This window comes from Molossus molossus, unplaced genomic scaffold (assembly GCF_014108415.1).
Source record: "Molossus molossus isolate mMolMol1 unplaced genomic scaffold, mMolMol1.p scaffold_m16_p_2, whole genome shotgun sequence".
In the NCBI taxonomy this organism is placed as follows: domain Eukaryota; kingdom Metazoa; phylum Chordata; class Mammalia; order Chiroptera; family Molossidae; genus Molossus; species Molossus molossus.
Genome location: NW_023425355.1, coordinates 36,107,532 through 36,120,674, shown reverse-complemented (window position 1 = coordinate 36,120,674; position 13,143 = coordinate 36,107,532). Strand labels below are relative to the sequence as shown.

Sequence of the window (13,143 nt, the reverse complement as noted above, 5' to 3'; positions counted from 1 at the left end):
GAAGTAACAACTGACAACACAGAAATTCAAAGGATCGTTAACAAATACTATGAACGATTATATGGTAACAAATTCAACAATCTAAGCAAAATGAACAAATTTCTAGAAATGCACAGTCTCCCAAAACTAGACTGGGAAGAGATAGAAAACTTGAACAGACCAATAACAACAAAGAAATTAAAGAGGTAATCAAGATTCTCCCAGCAAAGAAAAGCCCAGGCCCAAATGGCTTCACAGGGACGTTTTACCAAAGATTCAAAGAAGAACTAATACCCATTCTCCTCAAACTAATTAAAAAAATTCAAGAAGAAGAAAGACTTCCAAACTCGTTTTATGAGGCCAGCATAATTTTAATTCCAAAAACAGAAAAACACCCTACAAAGAAAGAAAACTACAGGTCAATATCCCTGATGAACATAGATGCCAAAATCCTGAACAAAACACTAGCAAATCGGATCCAGCAATACATCAAAAAAATTATTCACCATGACCAAGTGGGATACATCTCAGGGATGCAAGGTTGGTGCAATATTTGCAAATCAATAATTGTGATTCACCACATAAACAAAATGAAGAATAAAAACAACATGATCATATCAATAGATGCTGAAAAAGCGTTCGACAAAATCCAGCACCCATTTCTGATAATAACACTCAGCAATCTGGGAATAAAGGGATCATATCTCAACATAATAAAGGCCATATATGAAAGACCTACAGCCAATATCATAATCAATGGGCAAAAACTAAAAGCATTTCCCTTGACAGGAACAAGACAGGGATGCCTATTTTCGCCAGTCTTATTTAACATAGTACTGTAAGTCTTAGACACAGCAATCAGACAGGAAGAAAAAAATAAAAGGGATGCAAATTGGAACAGAGCAAGTCAAACTGTCATTTTTCGCAGATGACATGATACTATGCGTAGAAAACCCCAAAGGCACCATCAAATATCTACTGGACTTAATAAATGAATTTGGCATAGTAGCACGATACAAAATTAACATCAAGAAATCAATGGCGTTCTTATACACCAATGATGAACTCACAGAGAGAGAAACTAGAAAAACAATTCCATTTACCATCGTGGCATAAAAATTAAGATACCTAGGAATAAACTTAACCAAAGAAGTAAAGGACCTATTTGCAGAAAACTACAGGCAATTGAAAAAAGAAATAGAGGAAGATATAAAAAAGTGGAAGCACATACCTTGTTCATGGATTGGAAGAATTAACATCATTAAAATGTCCATATTACCCTAAGCAACCTATAGATTCAATGCAATCTCCATCAAAATGCCAATGACATTTCACAGAACTAGAACAAATACTTCCAAAGTTCATATGGAACCAAAAAAGACCTCAAATAGCCACAGCAATCTTGAAAAAGAAGGACAAAGTAGGTGGGATCACAATACCAGATATCAGGTTGTACTACAAAGTGACTGTAATCAAAACAGCCTGGTACTGGCACAAGAACAGGCACATAGACCAGTTGCACAGAGAACCCAGAAAAGGACCCAAGACATTATGCTCAATTAATATTTCACAAAGAAGGCAAGAGGATATAATAGAGTAAAGACAGCCTCTTTAGTAAATTGTGTTGGAAAAATTGGACAGCTACATGCAAAAAAAAAAAAAGGAAAAGAAACTAGACCATCAACTTACACCATACCCAAGAATAAACTCAAAATGGATAAAAGACTTAAATGTGACTCATGAATCCATAAAATTCCTAGAAGAAATTGTAGGCAACAAAGTTTTGGACATCACATGCAGCAGAATTTTCACTGATACATCCCCTAAGGCAACAGAAACAAAGGAAAAAAATGAACACATGGGACTACATCAGACTAAAAAGTTTCTGCACAGAAAAAGATACAATCATCAAAATGGAAAGGCAACCCACTCTATGGTAGAGCATAATTACCAATGATATTCAGATAAGGGGTTAATTTTCAAAATATATAAAGTGCTCATACAACTCAACAAAAGGAAGACAAAGAACCCAATTAAAGAACGGGCAGTGGAGCTACGTAGACACCTCTCCAAACAGGACATACGAAAGACCAAGAGACATGAAGAAATGCTCAACATCACTAATCATCAGAATGATGCAAATTAAAACAACAATTAGATATCACCTCACACCTGTCAGAATGGTCGCCATCAACAAATCAAACAACAAGTGTTGGTGAGGGTGTGGAGAAAAGGGGACTCTAGTATACTGCTGGTGGGAATGCAGACTGGTGCAGCTGCTATGGAAAACACTATGATATCACCTCCAAAAATTACAAATTAAATTTCCATTTGATCTAGTGATCCCACTTCTAGGACTATATCCTAAGAAGCCTGAAACTCCAATCTGAAAGAATATGTGTACTCCCATGTTCTTAGCAGCACTATTTGTAAATAGCTAAAATCTGGAAACAGCCCAAGTGCCCATCAGTAATGAATGGATAAAAAAGCTGTGGTACATATACACAATGGAGTACTACACAGCTGTAAGAAAGAAAGGTCTCTTATCCTTTAAGACGACATGGAGAGACCTTGAAAATATTATCCTCAGTGAAACAAGCCAAGCAGAGAGAGACAATATGACATGCTCTCACTTATTTGTGGAACATAATGAACATAACTGTCTGAGGAATAGGGTAGACCCAGAGATGTGGAAGTAGGGTACAGACTAATAACCCTCAGAAGAGGGTGTGTTGGGGGGAGGGAAGAGATAAACCACAGAACTTATATTCATTTACATATAACCGATGGACACGGACAATAAAGCTGGATATTGGGTGGGGGGATAGGGAGGATGGTGTCAATAGGGAATAAAAGGAGAAAAATCTGTTACAAAAATAAATTAATAAAAAATTAAACAAAACAAAACAAAATAGTCATGGGGGTGCAAATTACAGTATAAGAAACGTAGTTAATAATATTTTGATAACTATGTATGGTGCCAGGTGGGTACTGAAACTATCGGGGGGAACACTTTGTGGAGTATATAACTGTCTAACCACTATGCTCTCTCTGCATCTGAAACAAATACAAAATAATGTTGTAAGAAAACTGTAATTGAAAAATAATATTTAAATGTTTATCTTAGCAACACTGTTTTTAGTAACAAAAAATTGAAAACTACCCAAATGATCATAAATAGTGTACTGGCTTAATAAATTATGGTTTATACATACAAGGAAATAAAATGCAGTTACAAACACAATGAGGAGATTTCATGGTATGGAATATCTACAATGTAATTGAGTGAAAATCAAAAGTAAAATAATGTGCTAACTGTACCACATTTTATAAACAAAGGGAATTAAAAGTGTGTCTGTGTGCCTATATGCATGTAAGTGCATATATATATACATATATCTGCAAGTGTTCTCATAAAAAATTCTTGGGCATATTTACAAAAAAATAACATAAATGGGTACCTATTAAGGATATGGAGAACTCAGTGGCTAATGGACACTGATGGAAAAAACATTTTTTATTGTATACATTATTATGTTAATTTATTTTGAATTAAGTAAATGTATATCTACCAAAAATTAATTCAAATTTATTTTTAAATGAATTTATTTAATTTGTTACAGATGTTTCTCCTTTTTCCCCCACTGATTCCCCGCTGTCCCTCCCTCTCCGCCCTGTCCCCAGCTTTGTTGTCCATGTCCACTGTTCATGCATACATGCATATAAGTTCTGTGGTTTATCTTTCCCCCACAACCCCCTCCTCTGAGGAGGGTTGTCAGTCTGTACCCCACTTCCACATCTCTGGGATTACCCCATTCCTCAGACTATTAAATTCATTATATTCCACAAATAAGTGAGATTACATGATACTTGTCTTTCTATGTTTGGCTTCTTTGGCTTAGGATAATACTTTCCAGGTCCCTCCATGTCGTCTCAAAGGATAGGAGATCTTTCTTTCTTACAGCTGCATAGTATTCCATTGTGTATATGTACCACAGCTTTTTTATCCATTTGTCTACTGATGGACATTTGGGCTGTTTCCAGATCTTAGCTATTGTAAATAGTGCTGCTATGAACATGGGGTACATATATTCTTTCTGATTGGTGTTTCAGGCTTCTTAAGGTATATTCCTAGAAGTGGGATCACTGGGTCAAATGGAAGTTCAATTTTTAATTTTTTCAGGTAACATCATATTGTTTTCCACAGTGGCTACACCAGTCTGCATTTCCATCAGCAGTGTATTAGAGTCCCCTTTTCTCCACACCCTTGCCAACACTTGTTGTTTAATGATTTGTTGATGGTGGCCATTCTGACAGGTGTGAGGTGATACCTCATTGTTGTTTTAATTTGCATCTCTCTGATGATTAGTGATGTTGAGCATTTCTTCATATGTCTCTTGGCCATTTGTATGTCCTGTTTGGGGAGGTGTCTATTCAGCTCCTCTGCCCATTTTTTAATTGGGTTCTTTGTCTTCCTTTTGTTATGCTCTCCCATACAGTGAGTTGCTTTCCATTTTGATGATTATATCTTTTGTTGTGCAGAAGCTTTTGAGTTTGACGTAGTCCCATGTTCATTTTCTCCTTTGTTTCTGTTGCCTTAGGTGATGTATTAGTAAAAATTCTGCTGCGTATGATGTCCAAAACTTTGTTGCCTACATTTTCTTCTAGGATTTTTATGGATTCATGAGTCACACTTAAGTCTTTTATGCATTTTGAGTTTATTCTTGATTATGGTGTAAGTTAATGGTCTAGTTTTTTTTTGTTTGTTTGTTTGTTTTTGCATGTAGCTGTCCAATTTTCCCAACATCATTTTTTAAAGAGGCTGTCTTTACTCCATTGTATGCTCTTGCCTCCTTTGTCAAATATTAATTGAGCATAATGTCTTGGGTCCTTTTCTGGGTTCTCTGTTCTGTTCCACTGGTCTATATGCCTGTTCTTGTGCCAGTACCAGGCTGTTTTGATTACAGTACCTTTGTAGTATAACCTGATATCCGGTATTGTGATCCCACCTACTTTGTCCTTCTTTTTCAAGATTGCTGTGGCTATTCATGGTCTTTTTTTGTTCCATTATTAATAATATTAATATTAGTAATACATAAATCCTTTGCTAAATTTAATATATACTTTCACATATATATGTTTTATATATTTAACTTTCATATAAGGGAGTATACACATTTAATATATATGTTAACATATACACATATACAATAATTTCCAATCACATAAAAGGTATAAATTTGGCTATGTTGGAATACATCAAGTCATACTGGAGACAGAAGCACAAAGTACTTCTAATTCAGAATCCCAAAACTTTAGTAAGCAGTCAAACCTTCTCACTTTATAGATATGAAATGGAATCAAAGCAAAAGACAGGAATTTTGTCTAAGTTTAACTGCATACAACATCTTTAAAAATTATCATACTACTGTAGTCCCAGTTAATGCTAACTTAGTCCAAAGAAATTCTGATGTAGTTAACTTTTTTCAATCTGACACAATCTTTATTAAAACTATTACCTGTCAGTATGGTGTGCATGCGACTCAGCCCCTATTCCAAAGTAAACTCAGATGCAATAAATGTAACTTTATTTTTCTACGGTATCTGATGCATTGCCAAAGTTAGACTCTTAATTAGTTTCAAATCACTCATTTCACTAACATGGCTAAAATTCTCTCTCGGTCAATTGGAGTTCCCACCTCATTTTCACAAGACTGTGCCTAAGTTATGAGGAGCTTAAAGAATTCCAAGGTGTTGAAGGGTGAGACAGTCTACTCCAAGTTTAAATTTATTGAGATGTCCCATGCCAATAGTTTTCATGGAGTGCCATCAAGTTAGTGCTCCATTCCATCCACTTGACTCTTTCACATCTCTCTGCTACTTCTATGCCATTCCTGGATGCACAAGAAACACTATGTTGTTTTTGTACCTCATTGGACATAGGGAATTCTCTAGAGTGCCCCATCTACTTACAGTCTATGCAGTCATTTAGAATCTTGTTTTTTCCTTAGTATAAAGTTCTATTCAGGAAGTTTAGCACAGGTCACTTCTGCTCTTAAATCTAAGAAAACTACCTTGAGAGTTTTAAAACAACTTTCCTTTCCAGGCAAATGAACAGAAGAGGCCCTTTCATATATCAGTTCACCAGTCTAGCTAACACAGATGGTAAAGGGAAATGAGCCAAAAAATACATTTAAAAAAATGCATGTAAGATGCTATCATTGCTCATGGTATAGGAGAGACTGCCCACATTTCAATCAGTGGGGAAAGGTTCCAAATGATAGGGCAACAGCACCTTTGGGTCAATGAGCCTGGGAATTGAAGAGGGGAGCTCTATGGGTCTATTCCCTCTTCTTTCTCTCCCACAGAATAAACTGGATGACTTCTACCTCACCAAATTCATTGAAACTCCTTTCCAGATTGTTGTCACTACTCTAAGTTTGACAAACTGCTGAATATGTCATCTGTCACTCAATCCTACAGATTAATGTCTGACTGTTGTGCCACTAAATGCAATACATTGACACTTCTCTAAACATGGAAAATTTTAGTACCTCAGATACCCCAAACTTATTACAATGGACCTGACTGCATTGCCACAGTGGGATTATGACACTACAGAAACAAAATGCCTCCTCAGATGTCAACTTGTTCCTGTCTGAGATGAGATAACTGAAGTTTCTGGGGAAAGAGATATAGAATCTGCTATTGAGGCTTTTTGACTTTCACAGAGGTGGCCTTCTCCTTTCCTATACTTGACTCTACCTTAAACAAAATGTCTAATTCCACTCAATGACTCTACCCACCAGGAAAGCATTCTGGCTGACTGCCCCATGGTAATCAATGACTTGCATCACTTGCATCACTATGTGTGTTCCCCTTGGGGTATTATTTTTTAATAAAAGTCAGGCCTTCCACATTCCTACCAATGTAACATTTACTTATGGGACATTAATGAACAACTTCCAGATATTCAAACCAGCCGCTCCCATCAAGCATATCACACTAAATAGAATGAAAAGAGAACTCCAAAACCAGATAGACTCTAGTTACTCAGGAGATTTGTCATGTGTTATTACTATCTACTATTGTGTATGCTCTGGGCAACTTTTCACACTGCCAGGGTTATTCAATTGGAAAACATAGTTTGCAACCTGTCCTTTACCTCTATTGAAGTCATTAATGACACTACTTCAGCTTTGTAAGCACAACAGGCTGGCCTCAACTCCTTTGTCCAAGTAGCACTGAATAACAGCATAGCCTTCAACTTCCTGCTGGCCAGCTAAAGAGGGGTCTTGTTATTGCCAGCACTTCGTGTTGGACTGAGATCAATGAAACTGGCAAAGTAGAAATGACCATCACGAGACTTAACAGAAAAGCCTCCTAGAAAAAAGGGGGGAAATCTGTAATACTTTCAACAATAAAGATTTTTTAACAATGAATCTAGAAAATACAAATAAGTAAAGTAGATCAGGTAGGCTATCAGTCATTTATCCCTGGCTTGGCAATGGTTGGGGCTCATGGTTACACTCAATCTCCCAGGCAGACCTGGAATGATTTTAATCATGACCATGCTATACTGTGGTCTCAGACTAATTACCCTGTTTTATACATAGCCCCTCAAAGTCCAACCCATTCAGGTCCACAATGGGGTAGCCCATGTTTCTCACTCAGTTCCTAAAATATCAAGGTATAGAATTGAGAAGTCTGACTCCTGGCTAAAGAGCATCTCTAACAAAAATTAATTAATAAATAAAAAATCCTATGTGTGATTTTTCAGGCTCAACCAAAAGCAATTACAAAGGTTTTATGGTAGATGTCACTAGGGAAAGCTGCCCATTCTTGGTGTATAGCCTATGCGTAGCAGTAGCTGAAGGAAGTTGGATTCAAGGACTCAGGCCCCATGACTGGTCATGCTTTTATGCATATCTGAATTGAAAGACCTCTGGAGCCCTGGCCAGTTTGGCTCAGCAGTTACAGCACTGGCCCATGGACTGAAGGGTCTAGGGTTTGATTCCCAGTCAAGAGCACATACTTGGCTTGCAGGTTCGATCCCTAGCCCCAGTTAGTTGGTTGTGAGGGAGGTAGCCAATTGATGTCTCTCTCTCTCCCTCCCTCCCTCCCTTTCACTCTATCTAGAAATCAGTGGAAAAATATCCTCAGGAGTCTGTGTGAAAAGAGGAAAAGAGGGGAGGCAGGATCCTTGAGAACACTATTTCTGTACTCTGACTTAGTTTTCCACTCTTAGCTCTTTCCCCTCTCTCTTCCCCCACCACACCCCCCAGGTCCATGAAAAACAGCAAAAACAGCAAGGTTTTTGTTGTTGCTCCAAGCTCTCTCAGCAGAGAAACAATTTACCATATCTGTGCTCATCTATCTGACCCTCACTGGTGCTTTTCCATGAGAAAAAATGGAACAGTGGAGAAGTCGACACTTTCTCTGGTTTAACCTTTTCCTTCTTCTACTGTCACAGTCAGTGGCTAAAAGCTTGACTGTTACTTTCAATTTGGCTGTCTAACCCCTGGCAATTCAGCTCTCTTCAATTCAGCTAAGATCCTGACAGAACTTATTTTTTTGTTAAGAATTTCAATAACCACATACAATTAATAGCATCTTCCAAAAGGATTTGAATAGGGCAGTAATACCCTGTTTTGTTTTGTTTTGTTTTGTTTTGTTTTGTTTTGTTTTGTTTTGTTTTAACCAATGATAGACACTCGGCTATTTTGTTTTATTTAAATATTAGTTTCTGGCTGTGACTCAGTAACGTGTTAGTTGATTTGATACCTATATCCATATTTGAGATGGCTTAATTCCTATGTTATTAACTGGTTGGCAACTTGGCACATACCTTTTGTCCTTGAGGCCCTGGAGGCCCTTCTGGACCTGGAAATCCAGGCAAACCTGGATGGCCTTCCAAACCTGGAAATCCTCTCTCCCCCTGAAATTGAACAAGAATGAAAGGTAAAGTCATTTATGAATTTTCAAGCACAAGAATGGTTGAGATTCAAAAGGATCAAACAACTATCTAGAGAAAAATAACTTAATAATACAAAATTCACAGTATCCACTAACGTGGGGAAATCTTTCAGATGTGAGTGGAAAAAAAAACAATCACTCTGAATTTATATCATATATGGTAATGTAACCTCATGCTTTCTTGTAAAAGTTAAAAGTTTATCAGTGATAAAATGAGGTTTAAACATACTGACATTAAGAGTGTAACAGAAAGATGGTAACAAATCCAGGAAACCAGGTTTGCAGAGGTTAAATGAAATAAGTATGGTGCAGGGATAACGAAGAGCAAAAACGCCCATCAAAGAAAGTCTCAGATTTGTTGTAGAGTAAAAGAGTTGCAAGATTATCCAGAATGGAAATTCATTAGAATTACCATCTGAATTGTGACTCAAGTCCCATTTCTTCCCGTAGCACTTATCAACACCAGCAAAGCTGGGCTGTCTACTTCCCAGTGAGGGTTCACTCATCAGTATCTTATCAGCATCTATACAGTAAGGTTGCCTGATGTGCATATCTATATCTGTACAGCAAGATAGATGGAGGTAGCAGACCCTCCATGTATACTAATATAGCATTGAAGCAACACATGAGAGTTAGTTAGTTTGCATACAGCCAATCATAATAAGAGTGTAAACCCCAACAAAAATCAAATTCACCACTACTAAGTGTAAGAACCCCAAGGGCTCATAGCTTCATAACACAGGATCCCAAATGAAGGGCTGCAAGCAGTTCCTCTACTTTCCTAAGGCGTAAAGGCTAAGTCTCTGCCCAGACTCCAGACCTCATCTGTGAACCCTCTCACTAGATTTTATCCCCAGTAACAGCCTAGGCAGCATCTAAGAAAGAGAAAGCATTCATATCTACAAGACAGTTAACTAATGGGCCATTGAAGACACACTCCCCTAGAGGTTACAGTACAGTAGACTTTATTCATATTCCCAGTGTATATGTGTGAGTATCTGTGTGCAAATGTGTGTGATAAGTACTAAGTTTACCCTAGATACCTTAAACAATTTTGTACTAAATTCCTTGTTATGTCGAATCATATTGTGATAAATATAAATACTTTGAAAAGGCTACTCTTGTCAGTTTTCATTTACCACTTCAAAGTCAATTAATGGTAGGTCTAAATATTTCTGTAGCTTTGACAACAATTATTATTGACATATTACTATATTTTAAATAAAGATATCCCTTATTTTAATTAGTCATAGAATTATGATAACTTAGTATTCATCAACCTCAACCTAATTATGTTGAAGGAAATTGAGGGAGACGGGAGAAATAAAGGATTTAAAAATTTTAGTTTTGGATTGCTTCAAATCATTACATAGCCCATTCCTGGTAGAACTGAGAGTAGAAATCTGATCATGTGTGCCAGAGTCAGAAAGGAAGTTAGAAAGAAAAAAAAAACCTAGTTGTAGTAGATTTTCATGTATGGAAACATAGCTACATTTTGGATCTCTGCTTGTACTTAGAGCCTATCTCTGCCAAAACTTGAGGATAATGCTTGAAGAGAGCTATATTTTCTCAGAAGCATAATTGCTATCTGGGCTACAGATTTAAAAAAAAGAATAAACTAGAAACAAAAAGTAGAGGGTGCTAAAAAATTTAATTGTGTGGTACCAATAAAATCATATATCCTGAAATCTCCTCACACTATAGTCAAAGAATGTGATCCTATGTATCTGACTGAGTAATATTATACCAAGGAAGATAGAAGGGCAGCTACTGGAGAGTAGCAAAAATAATTACAAGACCAATCCCTAGCCTTAGAAAGGTAGAAAGTTTCCTGCAGTAGAAACTATAGAAGACTTCCATGAGGAAGGTGTGAGGGATGTCCTTTACCTAATTCCTAATAAAGATGGTAGGAAGCAGACATTTGTTCTGTGCTTACCCTTTGCTACCAACTCTCAAGCAATCTAGATTTTACTGTAATTTGCTAACATAAACAGAAAATGGCATAGTGTCTATATTTGAGGGTCAAACTTGAAAAAAAATTGAGTTTTGCTGCCTGTCCATATTTGGATAAAAATCATTCTTATTTTTCTTTGCAAAATAAACTTCTCTCGCTGCCTATCCCTTAAATATTGGTATTTTTTGGGATTCCAATTTTGACCCTTTCTCTCTCTTTCCCTGGAAAATCTCATCTCTTTTTTCCTCTAAAAGTGTAACTCGCAGGGCCAACTGTCTTAAATATCTCCACTTGAATATCCTACAGGCAACTACAAATCAATAGCAATAATAACAGCAGCAAAAATGTATTGTTTTCTACATGCCAGAGTTTATTTTAAACTCATCCCATGTTTCCCATGTTTCAATCTTATTTAATCCTCTCAATGACAGTATGAGGTAAATACTACTATTTCCATTCCACAGATGAAGAGTTAGGGCAAAGAGAATTTGTATAATTTTCCCCAAACCAAGCTTAATATATATATATATATATAAATATAAATAAAATGGACATAGACAACAAAGCTGGGGATGGGGAAGAGGGTGTCAATGGGGGAAAAAGGAGAAATATATGTAACAAAAACAAATTAATAAAAATAATTTAATGAAAAAAAATTGAATTTATTAACTTTCTACCATCTTCCCTATTCCAGGAAATAGAACAACCCAGCTACCTCAGCCAGAAATCTGTAAAAATCTTGACTCTACCCAGGGGTGAGAAACCTTTTCTCTGCCAAGGGCCAATTGGATATTTATAAGATCATTCTCGGGCCATACAAACTTAAAAATCAAGTAGGGAACAGACTGACAAACCTCAGAGGAAAGGGGGTGGGAGGGTGAGAAGAGATAAACCGAATAACTTATATGCATATATGCATAACCAATGGACACAGACAATAGTAAGATGAAGGTGGGGGTGGTGACAAGGAGCAGGACAGAAGGTGAAAATGGGGAGAAAAGGAGGGAGATCTGTGAAAAAAAATGATTAATAAAAAAATTAGCCTGTTTTATTTGGTCAGGCTAATTTGGTGAGGTTGTGATGTTAGCTGGTATTAATTTCTTGGGCTTATATGGCCTGTGGGCCAGATGTTCCCCACCCCTGATTACTCTCTTTATCATTGTATTGTCAGTGCTCAACAGAACAAATACACAGTATATATCCATTAAATGAATGAACTTCCTTAATGGACTGTATAAAATGTATGACATAGGTTTTTGCACAAAATTCAGTGAAAATAATAGAGTTAGTAGAAATTATACAAAGAATGACATTTTGTAATAAAGCCAGTTTATGTACCACAAACTAGTATTAAAAAGTAGGATAACAAGGTGATGCCGAAGATGGCTGCAGGCAGGACCAGAGGGAGAGTGAGTGTGTGTGAGAGTGAGCTAGTGTATGAGAGAGTGTGAGTGGACGTGAAGGTGGACGACCAAACCCCACCAGTGCAGAGACGCGGAGTAGAAGGTTCCTGTGCTGTGGACTGAAACAGCCCACTATGGCGGTAAGCAGCTCTTCGTCTCTTCTCCCTGTGCCATGGGGAGGTCCCACCATTTTGGAAGATGCCAAGTCTTCCCTGGGAGGATGTAGTGAGAGTGGCTAGGGCCCAGCAATCTGAGACCACCAGCACACCTGGCACCATCAGACCAGTGGACACTCTGTGTCAACACAGACCTGTGTCCAGTAGTGGATCTCCCATGGTGCTGGTCTCGGAAGCCACAGACAGCCCCGAGCCCAGCACCATCCCCCAGAGTAGCAGCCAGATCAGAGTCCAAATATACCCCCAGCAACAGAGGCTGAGGAGCAGACATCCATCCCCAGGCAACAGAAGCACAGACCAGCAGCTGAGATCCATCCCCAAAAACTAAAGCAAAAGCTGAGCAGTAGTTGAGCCCCACAGGGCAGGAGCACTCTCCAGCCACCAGCACCAGGACCTGGGGCTCCACAGAGGACTGTGTTGTCCAGTAGCACAGTGCAGTAGAAAGCCTGAGCCCAAGAGAAACTGGTGCCATCCAGCTGTCCCCCCGTACGACCTGCAGTGTGTGGGGGCACCAGAGAGGCCTATGTGACTCAGCAGGAACTGGGCCATCCAGTTACCCATGGGACCTGCGGGATGCTGAAGTACCAGAGAGGCCTGTGCAACCTAGCAGGGACTGTGCCATTAAATTACCCACAGGACCTGTGGGGTTCTGAAG

The 13,143-nt window shown here is 38.0% G+C and overlaps 1 protein-coding gene across 1 annotated transcript in view; it reads right to left on the bottom strand.

Annotated features, from left to right (window-relative positions):
• Window positions 1–13,143, bottom strand: part of COL4A5 (collagen type IV alpha 5 chain) — a 343,032-nt gene that overhangs the window by 158,639 nt on the left and 171,250 nt on the right. Inside the window, exon 3 of the mRNA XM_036271049.1 lies at window positions 8,828–8,917. Coding sequence (XP_036126942.1) covers window positions 8,828–8,917 — 90 coding nt within the window. The remainder of the gene's footprint in view (window positions 1–8,827; window positions 8,918–13,143) is intronic.